This window comes from Meles meles, chromosome 6 (genome assembly GCF_922984935.1).
Source record: "Meles meles chromosome 6, mMelMel3.1 paternal haplotype, whole genome shotgun sequence".
Lineage (NCBI taxonomy): Eukaryota > Metazoa > Chordata > Mammalia > Carnivora > Mustelidae > Meles > Meles meles.
Genome location: NC_060071.1, coordinates 102,642,014 through 102,660,011, shown reverse-complemented (window position 1 = coordinate 102,660,011; position 17,998 = coordinate 102,642,014). Strand labels below are relative to the sequence as shown.

At 34.2% G+C, this 17,998-nt stretch overlaps 1 protein-coding gene across 3 annotated transcripts in view; it reads left to right on the top strand.

Annotated features, from left to right (window-relative positions):
- The window catches only part of SOS2 (SOS Ras/Rho guanine nucleotide exchange factor 2), a 76,190-nt gene that overhangs the window by 30,741 nt on the left and 27,451 nt on the right, over positions 1-17,998 (top strand). For 2 of the 3 annotated variants that reach the window (XM_046009044.1, XM_046009046.1), the window contains 6 exons: positions 2,633-2,743; positions 6,237-6,335; positions 14,480-14,607; positions 15,138-15,793; positions 16,173-16,254; positions 17,095-17,217. In XM_046009044.1, the coding sequence (XP_045865000.1) occupies positions 2,633-2,743; positions 6,237-6,335; positions 14,480-14,607; positions 15,138-15,793; positions 16,173-16,254; positions 17,095-17,217 (1,199 nt within the window). The remainder of the gene's footprint in view (positions 1-2,632; positions 2,744-6,236; positions 6,336-14,479; positions 14,608-15,137; positions 15,794-16,172; positions 16,255-17,094; positions 17,218-17,998) is intronic. The other variant, XM_046009045.1, reaches the window with a different exon arrangement.

Below are 17,998 nucleotides of genomic sequence, written 5' to 3'. Positions count from 1 at the left end.
AGAGAGAGCACTAGTAGACAGAGAGGGGGCGGGAAGCAAGCTCCCCTCTGAACAGAGAGCCTGACTCAGGGCTTGAGCCCCAGGACCCTGAGACCATGACCTAAGCCAAAGGCAGAGGCTTAACTTGCTGAGCCACCCAGGCTCTCATCTCTTATTCTTAATATATCATGAACATTTTCCATTTTCTATGTTAATAAAAAGACTTCCACACAGTTTTTTTATTACATCAGTTGGAGTTTAGTTGACATACAGTGTTATATTAGTTTCAGGTATGTAACAGAAATTCAACAATTCTGTACTTTACACAGTGTTCATTGCCAAATGTGTAGGTATCTTCTGTCACCATGCAACATTATCAGTGTTGTTGACTATATTACCTATGCTGTACTTTTCATCCCTGTAATTTACTCACTAGAGGTTTGTACCTCTAATTCCCTTCACCTATTTCACCCACCCCCTCACACTGTTTTTTAAGTCTGAATCAGTACCATGTTATATGGAGACACCATAACATATTTTAACTCCTTACTATTAATAAATGAATATTTAGGTTGTTTCCATTTTTTGTTATTGTAAACAATATTACAACAAATATATTTATACTGTCTTCATAGTCAATTATTTTGGGATGTATTCCTAGAAGTGGAATTGTAGTATTAAAGAGAGGACATTTTTAGAACTTCGAAACATTTTACCAAATTTACTTCCAAATAAGCTCTAATAGATACTGCTCTTTTTCCCACAACTCTAGTTGTTATTCTATTCATTTTTGCCAGTCTAGTGAGGGGGGGGGAAGCTTTTATTTTTAAAACTAATGTTAAACATCTTCTTACATTCATCGGCCATTTTTATTGCTGTTGGAAAATGGCAACAACAACAAAAAAAGTGCTTTCTTTAGTTTTCATGTAAAAGATTTTCTGTTACAATCTTTGCCTATATATTTTTGAAAATATAGATCACTTTTATTATATCATTTTAGAGACAATTAAACTGATAGTAGAGAAGTATTTGCTTACTGATACCTAAGCAAAATATTCAGCCTTAATATTTATTAGCAAGTTTTTATATTGTGATATCTTAGCATATTAATCTGTAGCCTGGTTGGTTGCTGTTCTTTTAAAGATATCATGGTTCAAAAACAGTGTATTTTTTTAAAAAAATATTTTATTTATTTATTTGACAGAGAGAGAGGTCACAAGTAGGCAGAGAGGCAGGCAGAGAGAGAGGGAGAAACAGGCTCCCCACTGAGCAGAGAGCCTGATGCGGGGCTCGATCCCAGGACCCCGAGACCATGACCTGAGCCGAAGGCAGAGGCTTAAATCACTGAGCCACCCAGGCGCCCCCAAAACAGTGTATTTTTTAATTTTTATTTTGTTACTGTGCTAAAATATACTTTATATAAGATTTGCCATTTTAACCATTTTTAAGTATATAATTCAGTGGCATTGATTAAATTCACAATATTATACAACCATACAACTGCTGTCTTTTTCTAAAACCTTTTTATCACCCTAGACAGAAACTCTATTCATTAAGCAGTAACTCCGTATTCTTCCCTCCCTCTTGATCTAACCCCTGGTAACCTCTAATCTACTTTCTGTCTGTATGAAAATAGATACTTGACGTAAGTGGAATCCTAGCAATATTCTTTTGTGTCTGCTTATTTCACTTAACATGTTCTCAGGGTTCATCCATCACAGCATGTATCAGAATTCCATCCCTTCCTATGGATGAGTAATATTCCATTGTATGTCTATATCACGTTTTGTTTATCCATTTATTTGATGATGGACACATGGTGTTTCTATCTTTTGGCTATTGTGAATAATGCTGTAGTGAACATTGGCATACAAATATCTGTTTGAGTCTCTGTTTTGAATTCTTTTGGATTATATGTTCAGTAGTAGAATTGCTGGGTCATGGGGTAATTCTTTGATTAGCTTTTTGAGGAACTGCCAAATTGTTTTCCACAGGAGCTACACCATTTTATATTTCCACTGCCAGTGGATGAGGATTTCAGTTTCTCTCATCCTCGCCAATACTTGTTATTTTCTGAAAAACATACTGTATTTTTAAAATACAAAAATGAAACAAGTCTCTTAGTTATAACTAAACCCTGGGAATATTGATTATTGTCAAGTAATAGAAATTTATTGAAATACAAACATTTACAAATACAATTTCTGTCTTGTTATTTTACTATATATTAGTCTTTGCTTTCTTTTTCTAATTTTGAAAAGTGTAGAGTGAATGAAATAGTAGTACCAGGTTTTGCTTTGTTGGAGAGTGTCTTAGGTGTAAACTCACTTTAATCTAGGTAAGCCTAACTGAAATTTCAAATCCCAACCTTGTTTTACTAATAAATACTCTTCATTTACTGGAAGTAAATGTGGATACGCATTTTAATAGTTTGATAACTTATGGCCACAAATTCAGTGACCTGTTTTAAGATCGTGTATCATTCAAGATCATTACATACATTTAAGAAAATTTCCGAGTTATTGTTTGTTCCCAAAAAGTTTTGAAACCTAGTTGAGAACTTGAATAAAAATTTACTATTAAATAATCTGCCATATTAGTAGAAAAGATGTTCTTTTAAACCTAACACATTCTCCTTTTTAAAAAAAAATAGGAGCAAGCATTTGATCCTTATGAAACATTATCCCAGGACATTCTTTCTCCAAAATTTAATGAACATTTCAGTAAGCTGATGGCCAGACCTGCAGTGGCTCTACACTTTCAGGTAAACTTAAATTGAATGTTTGTTTTTTGTTTTTTGTTTTTGTTTTTGTTTTTGTTTTTATAAAACAACCAAAGAAATAACTCACCATCTTATTCTTTAACATTTGTAAGTTCTGGAATCCTTTCATAAGCACATAAAGAACTGATTTACCAATCCTTCAAAATCTGTTCATTGTAAGCTTGTTTTAGATTGTCTTCTGTTTTTTTGTTTCAAGTTCTTTCAGTCTGTCCTAATGTAGAAATCTTTTATAGAATATTATTACACATACTGATTGACTACAAGAATCTGACACATTCTAGATCTGGGATATAGAAATTAATATGCAGAGCTCTTTCAGGATCTTATTCCCTACAGGAGCAGGAACAGAAATCATAAAGAGTGGAGAATATTCTCATGTAATACCCATACTGACTTCTCTACGTCTGTAATTTAAAGGAGATACTAATGGGGACTGTACAAATTAATTGATTCAGTAATGCAGTTAGATAAAATGAAAGAAAGTAGAGAGACAGAATTACATTTTTACCCTTTCAACAGTTAACAAAGGTTAGTTACACTGGCATAGATCCTTGACTTTTTACTGCTGTAGAAACATTCTGCATCTAGACTAGCTCTCTTCCCTTAGCATGTAAATATGGTCTTTATTGTCCTAAAACCAGCAAATAAACAAAACTTTCTTCACCCTAGCCATTGCCCCTTTCATTTTTCTCGTTTTTAGCCAGTTATCTTCATATTACTTTTTACCCTTCTTTATCAAACTGCTACCATCTATATTCTGATCAGGATAGAACACTAAAAGCTGCCCTTGAAAATGAGCTTAATTGCCAAGTCCAGTGGATATTTTGATTTCCTATTTATGCCTGTACTATTTGTTTGTTCCCTCCTTGTCCTTTTGGCTCCCACGATACTCCCTCCTAATTTTGATCTTCTTTAATTTCTTCTTAGTCTCCATAATTGCAGATGTTTTTCAGCTTCAGTTATCAGCCCCTGCTTTTCTGCCCCCCTGTACTCTCGAGTGACTTTATCTGTACATTCTGCTTTAGCTGCTGCCTGTATGCTGGTGACTTCCTATTTGTATTTTTAAGCCGTAACACTCTTATGAGCACTGTGTGTGTGTGTATACACTTTCATATAACCAGGTTCCCTTTGAACTAATTCACTTGGATATCCCACAAGTATTTCAAATATAACGTGTTCAAAACTGAACTTACAATCTTCTCCCTGCCTTCTTTACTAAATTCCCATAATTGTCTTCTACTGTATTCAATAACTTGTCAACTTGGAATAAAATTAACCTAATTTTCAAAACTTACTTCAATGAAGAAATAACTTTCTTAAGCTAAATCCTATATATTCATATAAACCGTAAAGTAAGTGTTAGTTAAATGGGACAGTATACCTGTAAGATCTTTGCATAATCATTAAAAGTACTCACAACATTTGTTTCATTCCTATTTTATTAGGAATTCTTACTGTGGGATTTGAATGTTTTGGGGCTCTATTATTTAACTGTGGCTCCAGATATACAGTGAAATTTAAAGACTTAAATAAAACCCTTTTCATGCCAAACTCACTTGTACTGTATTAACTTTACAAAGATCTATTCAGGGTAAGGTGAAGAAGGTAATGCTTCATTAAGAAAACATAAAAAACTTCTTTAGAAATTTGTAGTGCACTTTAAAAATATTAGCTTAGGAGTCAGAACTTCTGCCTTTGGGCCAATCAATAATTGTGGTATCCTGAGCAAGTCACTTAACCTCTGAGATTTAGTTTGCTAATTTTGACATGATGATAATGTATATCTGTTACACTTTTTGTGAAAATCAAGTGGGAGTACACTAAGCACATTTGGCGTATATTAAAATACTCATTAACTTGTTTTATTTATAGTTCTTCACTATAAATACACATTGCATTAGCACTTTAGGATACACTTTAGTAGCCATTTCCGTGCCAATTAACAAAACAGCTGGTCTTATAGACTTAATTTTAAAGTTTCATCTTGGTTCCAGGTAAAACATTATATATAAAATATATAAAAATATATCGGGTGATTCACATCACTGTCTTTCATTACATGATGAAAGAAATTAATCTTTAGGAAAATAAGTTGACTAAGCATATAATTATAATAGGTCTGTTGAACAAATTATAATTCAGTTAACAATTTATGAGAATTATGGGAGTGTTTGCCTGTGAGGATACTTTTAAGAAGTAACATATGAGATTCTTTCCACATATATTGCTGTTGTCTCTATTTATCTGATGAAGAGAAATAATCGTTTAAATAAGTCAACCTGATGACATTTAAAATCAACATGAGTAACTTGTAAATCCCTCATAGATTTTAGAAAATCATTTATTCTACAGATAATTAGTTTTCAGAACTGGGGTATACCTACCCCTAGCTGTACACTAAGATTTTTCAGGTGATATAAGGGCACAGACAGTCATAAAGGAATCAGTTTCTAGCCTGGCTGCTACCTTGTTTGTGTTTTTGTATTCTCTTTTTCAACTTCTCTTACGCATTATGCCTTGCCATATTGAATTTCCCATTATGCATTAATCCAAGGTATAAAAACCTGCAGGGTCCCAGCCAGGGGGGAACAAAAACCTTTTGCTCTTGAAGGAGAGTTCATTGAGTGCAAAGCAAAAGGATTTTTAAAAGCAGGAGATAGGGTAATTGTGTTAAAAATAAAAACTTTTAGTAGCTAAAATGTCATGTCATATCTTGCCATATCTAGGAATTAAGAAGTGAGATCATTTACAAGAGTTAATATTAATTATTTTAAAAAGTACCTTGTCATTCATTGGACATTAGAATAAAGGAGAGGGGAGGCTTGTGAAGTTCTCATACTGGGGGTATGGTGTTAGAAGCAGTTAGAGATTCTTCCAGATGCTTCCTGTACTTCGAACTGTGACATTAACAGCATTTATGTTTGACTTTAAGAATGAAGTTAGACTTTGTGCAGAAATTGTCTGATCTAGCTCTTTATTTTGACAGTGAAGATTGGCTTTGTCAGTGTAGTTACATGACAAGTATTTTTCATAAAATAAATAAGCTAAATCTGAAGTTTATTTAACCATTTGTGAAACATATTTGAGTCACATCTACAATATACAGTATCCCAAAAAGTACATCCTTCATAACTACTTAAACTTAAAACATTTCAAATATACAAGAGAGTGCATAGCTTTCAAAATTTTTTCAGGGTATGGGGAAGCAAAAGCTTTTGAAGAAAAGTTGTATAGGACTGCTGTGAAAGTTATTTTTGCTGTATTAAGAGATGAAGAAATGTATGTATCTGTCTAATAACTTAAAGGAGGAAAAAAACCCTCATTTTATAGCACCTTAATTTCCATGAAGAACACGCTTTCTGTTTTAGTTTTGGTTAAGTCTGTATCTTGTATTTTTAGAAGGCATTTCTGTTAGGCATTGCTGTTATATATTCTTGATACCAGAGATATACAGTTTTATCTTTTTGCTTTGCAGTCCATTGCTGATGGTTTTAAAGAGGCAGTTCGTTATGTCCTTCCACGCCTTATGCTGGTGCCTGTTTATCATTGTTGGCACTATTTTGAATTATTAAAGGTAAGGTGAAGCCTTCCTGAGCCAAAAGTACTTGCATTTATGAGACTTAAGGACAAGGGTTTTTTTTTTTTAAGATTTTATTTATTTGAGAGAGAGAGAAACTAAGCATGAGCAAGGGGGAGGGCAGAGGCAGAGGGAGAAGCAGGCTCCCGGAGGAACAGGGATCCCAGTGGAGGGCTCAATCCGAGGACCCTGGGGTCATGACCTGAGCAGAAGGCAGATGTTAACTGACTGAGTCACCCAGGTACCCCAAGAACTAGCCTTTGATCTGGTCTTACTATTTTTAATACTTTTTCATAAAAATAAAGTTTCTTAAATGTCTACCTTCTTTTCCATGGAGAAGAGCCTATATTTTTTGTTTTCATATCATTTCCAAGGGTAGATAGAGAAAAATAAGTCTTTATCTGTCATTTCATAATACAGAATTTCAAAGTACTAACATAGACTACTTTCTTATTACTTTTTGGAGGCACACAGTAACAGTGATTTAACTCTTACGGAAGTAATTGGTAACTTCTATGTATAACATTGATCTAAATTTCCATCTTGTTTTAACTTATTAAGAAAAGCACTTTTAAAGTTGACTTTTTTTTTTTTTAACCATGCAGTAGTATTCTTCCTCTCTTAGCTAGGACCCTAACAAAAGCAACAGCTAACAAAAAATTATGTTAAAACTGGAACATGTATTTATGTATTTATTTATTAAATTTTATTTATTTACTTGAGAGAAAGAGAGCAAGCGCAAGGGTGGGGAGGAGCCGAGGGAAAGGGATAAGCAGACTCCATGCTGAGCATAGACTGCAATGTGGGGCTCAGTCCCACGACCCCGAGATCATGACCTTAGCCAAAATCAAGAGTTGGATGCTTAACCTACTGAGCCATACAGGTGCCCCATAATTTCAAAATATCTTGCTCAGTAAAATTTTCTTCTGTAACTTTAAAAATTGCTTTTTAGAAGCTAGACAGCCTTCTGCCTGTGTATTTTGTACTTCTCCTTTAGAGTACCAAGTTGTTGGTTTAGACAACCTATTCAGATTTTTTCCATCTAACTCATTAGTAATAATGTTAAAGCCCAAATAACTCTGTATCCTGTAGGCACTTAGGCAAGGAATTCATTTGGTGATTTCTTTTTCTTTTTTTTTTTTTTTTGAGATTTTATTTATTTATTTGACACACAAAGAGAGATCACAAGTAGGCAGAGAGGCAGGCAGAGGGAGAGGGGGAAGCAGGCTCCCTGCTGAGCATTGGGCTTGATCCCAGGACCCTGAGATCATGATCCGAGCCGAAGGCAGAGGCTTAACCCACTTTACCACCCAGATGCCCTCATTTGGTGATTTCTAATGAATAACTATCTCAAGAATTCTTTTATAGTCTTATTACCCATAATATGTGATGCTGAAGCTTACTAGCTTTTGAGCACAAGTAGATGAACAACTTGATTCTGAATATCTCTATGGGAACTCATGAATCCATAAAGAACTCATAAAAATGATTGCAGGCTTCATATGAATAATAAATTGGCTGTTCCAGATGTATGTTTGGATTTCTAAAATTTTTTGGATAGTGTTCATGTCTAATTGGAACTCCTATCATTAGACTTAAAACTGCCTTCAAATATTTGTCAGCATTTAAAAATTCTGGTTTGACTTTATAATTGAAGCTTGTTTTTTACCCTGTCTGGATGATTGGCTTTTAAAATCTTCAAGGTTGATCTTAACAGCTGCTATGTCTGCATCTGAGATCAGGGCATTAACCATGAGGGCCTAACTCATCTTGAGGCCTTAGCTACTCTCCTACCAGTTAATCACTAGACTCCATCTTCTCTTAACCATTTTAATTGGGACTAATAGAGTTGGTCAGCTAATTAAAATAAAGAAGCAGGATGCCTGGGTGGTTCACTCAGTTAAGCAGCCACTCTTGATTTTACCTCAGGTCATGATCTTAGGGTCATGGGATCGAGCCCCATGTTGGGCTCTGCACTGTGTGGAGTCTGCTTGAGCATTCACTCTCCATCTGCCCGTCCCCCACCTCGCATGTACTCTCTCTCAAATAAATAAATCTTAAAAAAATCATTAAAAATATTATACACATTTTATTTAAATAACCACAAAACCCCTATAGATCAACATTTATATGTATTTATGTGCTTATCTGTTGACTTATATGTATTTATGTGCTAATATGTTGACTTGTAAAATCTTTTCTTTGAACATGAATCTTTCTTACATACATCACAAAAATTATCTTCTGTGATTTCTGTTTTCCATTTCTTTTTAGATGGTACATGAATTTGGAGAAGTTTGTAAAAACAGCTTGAGTGCAGAAACCTAGGTTCTTATAATTCTTCCAAATCTTTCATAGTATCTTCCTTATACCTTTTTAATGGAGCTTGCCTTTAAAATGACTTGAGTTTTCATATAAATATCTTCTTTAAAAAAAAAGAGATTTTATTTTATTTATTTTAGAAAGAGCAGGAACAGACTTTGAGGCAGAAGAGGGAGGAGAGAGAATCTCAAGTAGACTCCACTCTGAGGGCGGAGTTGAACACGGAGCTCAGTCTCATGACCCTAAGATCATGCATGACGTGAGCTGAAATCCAGTCGGTTGCTTAACCGACTGAGCCACCCAGGTACCCCTATAAATATCTCCTTTTATACTCTTACTTCTTTGACTTATATAATGAGTAATTAAATTACATAATTACATGATAAGCACAACTTGCATAAACATATTTGGAAACCTACATTACCGGTTCTCGGTAAGCATAAAACTCATTTAGTGAGATCAGAAAGGTCTAAATATTCTAGAATGTGGTCCATTTGTTAGCATTTATTGTCCTTGGGAATCAGTCCTTATGTTATATAGTGGAAATAATCCATAGTAAGAAAGGCATTTAACTTCATGCTGTGTGTGTACATATATATACACACACACATATATATATGAAAGAAAAACTTTCATGAAATGCTACTTACCATTTCCTGCCAGTATCTGCTGTTTCTGTTCTATTCCATTTCTTTCTTTTAAAAAGGATTATGGTCCCCTAATGGATTATGACATGCAGTTTGAAAAACACTGGAGTAAGAACTAATTCTAGACACAAGCTAAACAGATTATTACATGGGAGGATGAGAAGCTACTTTCTACTCTTAAATTTGTTCTTACTGTGATACTGTTGGTTTTTTAAAACATTAATTTGTAATTGTAAAATACACATAACATGAAACTTCATCTCTTAGCCATTTTAAGTACACTCTTCAGTAGTGTTAGATATATTGTTATGCAGCCAGTATGACTTGACATTTGGAGTGCTTCTACTTCCTGGGTATTCTAAATTATGCTGCTGTGGATATACAAATATCTCCTCAAGAGCCTGCTTTCAGTTCTGTTGGGTAGAAATGGAATTGCTGTATCAGATGGTAATTCTATTTTTTAATTTTTTGAGGAAACACCATACTTTATTCCATAGCACTATACCATTTGACATCTCTACCAGCAATGCACAAGCATTCCAGTTTCTCTACATCCTCATCAACACTTGATATTTTATATATCTTTGGGTTTTGTTAGTAGCCGTCCTGCTGGATGTGAGGTGGTATTTCATTGTGGTTTGATTTGCATTTCTCTAATGATTAGTGATGGTGAGCATCTTTTCATATGCTTGTTAATTATTTGTGTAAGTTCCTGGGAAAAATAAGCCCTGTGCTATTTGGGGGGTTGTTTGTGTTTTTGTTGTTGTGTTGTAGGAATTCTTTATATAGTCTGGATATTAATACTTTATTATGTGTATTAGTTGCAATATTTTCTTCCATTTTTGTAGATTGCCTTTTGTTATATTCTTTGGCTCAAGTACTCATCCAAAAGAAATTTTATTTCATGTTAAGCTTACTTTGGATTAAAACTGTAAGAAAGAAGCCTGCACCAGTGTAACTTAAGACTGTCACATCCCTTAGGAAATAGAAAGTACGATCCTGGAGCAGTTTCAAGCCTGTTTCAATCTGAAGTATTTGTTTCAGTCATATGCCAACAAGATCTATTTATGGACATAGCACTTAAATATTATTTTAAGTTTTATTCCCCAGAACCAGAATTTATGATAAACAAGATAGAAAATAACTACATAATGAGAAATTATAGCGTATTACCTATTGTTTACTTGAAATTATCTTATAGTACATTGTTGGGTTGTTATTCATAGCAGTTTTAAAGTTCATCTTATGGATAATATATTTCGCTTTTTCTTTTTTTTTTTTTTAAAGATTTTATTTATTTATTTGACAGACAGAGATCACAAGCAGGCAGAGAGGCAGGCAGAGAGAGGAGGAGGAAACAGGCTCCCTGCAAAGCAGAGAGCCCGATGTGGGGCTCGATCCCAGAACCCTGGGATCGTGACCTGAGCCAAAGGCAGAGGCCTTAACCCACTGAGCCACCCAGGTGCCCCTCGCTTTTTCTTTTCAAATTCAATCCTTTTTAAAAGAAGACTTAATTTTTTTAAAAGATTTTATTTATTTATTTATTTATTTATTTGACAGAGATCACAAGTAGGCAAAGAGAGAGGAAGGGAAGCAGTCTCGCGCTGAGCAGAGAGCCCGATGCGGGGCTCGATCCAAGGACTCTGGGATCATGACCTGAGCTGAAGGCAGAGGCTTTAACCCACCGAGCCACCCAGGTTCCCTAAGACTTACTTATTTTAGAGAGAGAACAAGAGAGAGCATGGAAGGATAGAGGCAGAGGGAGAAAGAAACCCAAGCAGATTCTGCACTGAGTGCACAGAGCCCGACTAGGGGCTCCATCTCACTACTGTGAGATCATAACCTGAGCTGAAACCAAGAGTCAGGTGCTCCACCTACTGTGCCATCTAGGCACCCCTCAAATTTAATCTTTCTGAAGTTGATCACAAAGTACTTTCATTTTATGTTTTTTTTCCTCAGATAAATTATAGATTTTTTTCTTGAGGTATATTTAATCCTTACGTAAGAGGAACAAGAAAAAAAACAATTCATTTCCTGATTTGTAAACGACTTAATATACTTCTTATATTCCAGCATATCCTCAATCCTTCCGTTGGTAAGAACATATCTGGTCTTAGTTCAGAATTGATGTATTCAGGGCCAATTAACATTATTTTTTTCTTTTTTAAGATTTACTTACTTATTATTTGAGAGAGAATGTATGTGGTGGGAGAGGCAGAAGGAAAGAATCTGAAGCCGACTCCCCACTGAGTGTTAGGGTCCTCCCCTCCCCCGGCTTGATGCCAGAACCCTGAGATCATGACCTGAGCTGAAATCAAGAGTCTGTTGCTTAACTGATCAAGCCGTCCAGGTGCCCCTCAAGTAATACTCTTTAATTCTCTGGTCATTCCTTGGAAATTTAATCATGGAAGGAATAGAAATCCTCCTCTCAAGAGAAATTATCCAGAGGGGTGTCTGCTTGGGATTCTCTCTCTCCTTCACCCTCTGTCCCTCCCCCTGCTCGCTCTCTCTTTCTCTCAAATAAATAAATAGATTAAAAAAAAAAAAAACTTGAGGTGTCTGGTGGCTCAGTTGTTAAGCGTCTACCTTTGGCTTGGGTCATGATCCCGTGGTCCTGAGATCGAGCCCCAGGCGCCCCAAGTGATAGGTTATAATGACTTGAATTTCCTACCAAATTTACTAAAACACTGTTTTTATGAAAATGTAGAGAGAACTTTATTGTTACAAAAAAAAGAATTGATCACATGTATTATATCACATTAAGACTGCACTCCTAGTATAATGAATTAGAAACAAATTTATAATTTACTATAGTTTACCTATAGACATTAGACATTCACAGTAAATACAGCATTTTATAGGAATTCAACAGAAGCATTATTAAGTGTTTCAAGAAGTCTCATAGAGTTATGAAATAATTACACAAAGTGTAAAATCTTGGGCAGGATATATTTAACAGACAGCTAAGTAGAATAATGATCAGTAAGCAAGAAATGTATTTTCAGTCAAGTTCATAAGATACTGCACCTAATGAAAGATTGCTTCCACCTTATTGCTTAGTTTAGGTGTTGTTGAAAGGGCATTTATTGTCTTTAACTTCTTTTCTAAGCTCACCAAGTTCATTTCTTAAATAGTTTAATTATCCAGTTTGTTTTAATGTTGAAGGGGTCCCCTTTGACTCATGATCACCAGATTTAGGCCTAGACCAGTATTTTGCATAGTTGTGTCTGGTGCCATTACAGAGAGGCAGTATAATGTGTGGCAAAAAACATGGGCCATGGAGTCCATGGGTTTGAATATAGACTGTGCTGTTCATCTTGGGTGAACTACCTAACCTTTCTGTGCTTTGGTTTCTTCATCTGTAATATGTATAATAGTACCTATCTTACAGAGTTGTAACTAAGATTAAGGTAATGCTTAAAAGAACCTGCACAGAGTAAAATCTCAATAAATGTTTATTGTTACTTGTCTAAACACTTAACAAAATTATGAATATTTATGTAACAGTCGTTCAATCTAATTACTTTTGGGTACCTACCGTGCAGGTACTATACTAAAAATGAGTAAAACCTATGCCAGACTTTAAGGAGTTCATGGCATAGTGAAGAAGATGAATATTAGATAATTGCAACAAATAAATGTAATAATTGTCTAAGAAGTATAGTACTGTGGAATTGCTGAGGCATGAGTACCTAACCCTGTTTAGGGAAGTAAGAAAAAATTTAATATGGGTGTTGGGTATATTGGGATTTATCCTTCTATTCTGGTGTATGTATGTGTGTATGTTACTTATTTTGGGGAGCAATGAAAGACAAATGCTGAGGAACTGTTGCAGATTAAAAGAGACAATAAATCACAACCTATGTCAATCAGATTGTTGTGCACTGTAAATTTACGTAGTGGTTTATCATTACTTCTAATGATAGTCACTTAAATTATTAAATTGCTGATCTTCTTATAGCAAGACTTCTACATGTATCTCAAAAATATCAGATGGCTCTGTGCTCTAGAGAATAATTTCTAGGACATATACATGAAAAGTAATGGACTTAGGGGAGCCTGACTGGCTCAGTCAGAAGAACATTCAACTCTTGATCTTGGAATGGTGAGATTGAGCTCCATGTTGGCTGTACAGATTACTAAAAAATAAATAAACTTAAAAGGAAAAAAAGGTAATGGACCTAGAATTCTTTAAACAGTATTTATTCAATTCCATGCTGAGGAAAGGGTATCATTGCTGAATGGTTTTTCAGACTGTTCTTGGAATATAAGAAAAATTTATCAGAAAATTTCTAGTAAGGTATTTAAAATCATAAAATAGATTTAAATTTTTAACAATTTTCAGAAGGAAAAATAGTCAGAAAGATTATAAGTTTTCCATATTCTTGCATAAATATATTTTGTATCTATATAATCTGTATATAATATCTATATAATACTCCACTTTTACTTCTCCTGTCAAATTGAAACACTGGAGCATCATCCAATCTGAATTATTTATCCTAAGGTAAATTTTCTTCCACTTTGAGAGTGAGAGAGAAGAGAAATTTTTGGATAAATCTAGAGCCAGAGTTGTTAGAACTAATAATATAATTTATAAGCCTTATTTCTAAGGGTTAATGAGATAGAATATTAACTTTTATGGTTTCTTGATATTTACTACAATGGTTGAATTTTATGTTGTAAAAAAGTATCAGTTGAATCTCAAAGATGCTGTTTGCAGAAAAGTTGATGATGGATTGGGGTGCTAAAGTTGGCATAGTTGATTATATTGTATAGCAAAGATAGACAAGCTTTTAAGCATTTCTGAAATTTAAAAACTTAATATTAGAGAATATGAAATACTTGTGTGTTTATCTCATTTGTAGTTATTAACAAAAGCAACTTGTAAGGTTCATGTTTTTTATATTTTAACTAATTCTGTGTATCTGGAAAATGTCCAAATGGTTTTCACAGTTGCTTTTTTTCCTGATTGCTGTGGTAATAGTGCTTTATATCTGTATTATATTTACATATGGTTTTGAGAGATCAGGTATACATAATTAAATTATAACTGGTTTTATTAAGTATATTTAAAATTCATTTAGAGTTTATAATAGTTGTTGCTGTTTCCTCTACAAGAAAGGGAGAGACTTGAGCGATGCAGGTTTAATTTTTGTTTGTTTTTCTTAGCAATTGAAAGCGTGTAGTGAAGATCAGGAAGACAGAGAATGTTTGAACCAAGCTATTACTGCTCTTATGAATCTCCAAGGTAGTATGGACCGAATTTACAAGCAGTATTCACCTAGACGCCGACCTGGGTAATTCCACACTGTTGAAAATATGAATGCTCCTGCATATTTCATTTATAGTTGATGCCTCATTTTCTTTTCTTTTTTTTTTTGATGCTTCATTTTCTAAAGAAGTATTATTTGTAGTGATACTTACATTCTTGAAAGTTATACTCCTACATTTTTCGTTTGGTCTTTAAGTTGTGGAAAATCGGCATTGTCTTATTGTTAAGATATATGTAATAAAATTTTAAAAGATAAATCTAATATTTATATGTTATGCAAGAAATTTAGGATTCTTGGTAATTTTAGTTCATATGACATTTGAAATGAAATACAGAGTTTGTCTAGTACTTCTCTTTCACAGTACTGTAGCTGAGGCATGTATCAGTTGTGGCAAAGATAATAGAAGAAAGTAAATGCTGTGTGCAAAATCTGGTGTTTGGTTATTTAGTGGTTTTATCACTTGATTTGAGGTAGTTTTACAATTAAAGAAATTTTGGTTGCTTAGCCATTGAAAAGGCTAAATTTCTCTTAACTTTTTTTTTTTTTCTTTTTAGGGATCCTGTTTGCCCTTTTTATAATCGTCAGTTAAGAAGCAAACATCTGGCTATTAAAAAAATGAATGAAATTCAGAAAAACATAGACGGATGGGAAGGCAAAGATATTGGACAATGTTGTAATGAATTCATTATGGAAGGTCCCTTGACACGAATTGGTGCTAAGCATGAACGACATATTTTTCTGTTTGATGGCTTAATGATTAGCTGTAAGCCCAATCATAGTCAGTCACGACTTCCAGGTTATAGTAGTGCAGAGTACAGATTAAAAGAAAAATTTGTCATGAGGAAAATACAAATATGTGATAAAGAAGATACTTGTGAGTACAAACATGCTTTTGAGTTGGTGTCCAAAGATGAAAACAGCATAATATTTGCTGCTAAGTCTGCTGAAGAGAAAAATAATTGGATGGCCGCACTTATTTCTCTTCATTATCGCAGTACACTAGATCGAATGCTAGATTCAGTGTTATTGAAAGAAGAAAATGAGCAACCATTGAGATTACCAAGTCCTGACGTGTATCGTTTTGTGGTAAAAGACTCTGAGGAAAACATTGTTTTTGAAGACAACCTGCAAAGTAGAAGTGGAATCCCCATTATTAAAGGAGGAACTGTAGTGAAATTAATTGAAAGGTTAACATATCATATGTATGCAGGTATGTGAAACTCATATGCTTACCTACTGAGGGCTGAGAATGTAAAGCTTTTCAGGGATGTTCAAAAATGCTTGAGGAATGGAAAAAATGGATTTTCTCTGAAATATAAAAAGAGTTCTACAGAATCAAAAGGAGTAAATAACTAATTAAATATCCCTAAGATATAATATATTGACTTCATTAATTCTTAGATATTCACAAAAATTTTATGAATCTTGAATCAGAAAACAATCCTCATTTATCAAGAAATACCATGAGTACAGGAAGACCATGGTGGGAGGTACCAGAAAAAAGAAAAAGGAAGGCCTCCAAAATATGGTACTTTGGATTAATGAAACTTAATTGAACATACAAACTGTTTTATACTCTGTCTTTTCAGATCCCAATTTTGTTCGTACTTTTCTTACTACATACCGGTCTTTTTGTAAACCACAGGAATTGCTAAGCTTACTGATTGAACGGTAAGAAAAATACTTATTTTATTTACATTAACATTTCATAAAAAGTTAACTCTTTTGTTCCTTGCAAAGTGGTGGGTACCTAGCATGTGCTCAACTTGTTTTTGAACATAATTTATTTGACATTAAATTAGTAGTATTACTGTTCTCTTCAAACAACGTGCTTATTAAAATCTCTGTTTATAACAGAGGTCTCTTCTGATTTTAGAAATGTTTATAGTGGTAATCAAAAAGACCCAATTTTAAGTATGTATTTTAATGTTTTTTTGTTCAATAAAACAATATTTCCTTAAAAGAGACTTTTTAACTTGTCACTTTATTTAAAAAAATTTTTTTTTTTAATTTATTTGACAGAGATCATCACATGTAGGCAGAGAGGCAGGCAGAGAAGGGGAGGGGGGGAAGCAGGCTCCCCGCCGAGCAGAGAGTCTGATGTGGGGCTCGATCCCAGGACCCCGAGATCACGACCCGAGCCGGAGGCAGAGGCTTAACCCACTGAGCCACCCAGGAAGATTTTATTTATTTGAGAATGAGAGCACAAGCAGGGGGAGGGGTAGAGAGAGAGAGAGAGAAGCAGAGTCCCTGCTGAGGAGGGAGCCCAATGCAGGACTCAATCCCAGGAGCCTGTGATCATGACCTAAGCTGAAGGCAGACGCCTAACCCATTGAGCCACCCAGGCACCCAGTATGTAACACTTTAAAGGAAGTTTATCAGTAACTTTTCACATAAATGGTAGGAAGGAAGGTTGCTTAATTAAAATAATTTTTCTATTGTATTTGAAATCCTTTTCATTTATGAATGAACAACAAAAAATTTCTCTGACTTTCCTTCTTTTCTTCTTAGATTTGAAATTCCAGAGCCAGAACCTACTGAAGCAGATAAATTGGCCATAGAGAAAGGCGAACAGCCAGTCAGTGCAGACCTTAAAAGGTTTCGCAAGGAATATGTCCAACCAGTACAACTTAGGTTTGGCCTGAATATTATATATTTTATGTACCATTCAATTTTCATTATATAGTTAACACATATAAGTTCTTATCTCTTAATTCAGATAGAGGTATTGTTTGTTAGACTTCATAGTAGTTAAATTAAACTTCCAAATTTCAATGTGAAATTACTCTTAAATGTCCTGAAAAAATTTAATTATTAAAATGATACTGTGTTATTTGCATCAGATACCTCTGGCATGCGACGCATTGTACTTAGAGACCAGGATACCTATTCAGTAAAAATTGTAAAATTTCATGTGAGTGTGTCTACTCTCAACCTTGCCCATCCCTCCCCCTTTGTGATCATCTAGTAATCCTGGGCTTTTTCATAGTTTATAATATTTATGGAATTTTTAGCTCTTTCCCTACTGTTCTTTCCCAAAATATATAGACTTTTATTCATTCATCTAAAAAAATCAGTAATTTCTAAAAATGTATTTGATAATAGCAGCTGCTAGTTGTTTTGTACTTACTGTATGTCTAAGTATTTTATCAATTTTCTTCCATCCTGGCAGGAGTTACTACTTTATAGCTGAGGAAATTGAAACTTAGCAAGATAAAGTAATTTGAAATAGGTCATACAGAGTGAGCAGCAGGACAGGATTCAAACCTATATCTGTCTGGTTTCCTAAGTTAGTGTTGTTTTTTTTTTACACTGAGCAGTGAAAATTGGAGGCTCCTTTGATTAGTCTTCTTTACAATCCCTAATTGTACTAAATTGATCTAAATTTTTTCTTTGCAAATATGAAAGTGCCTTG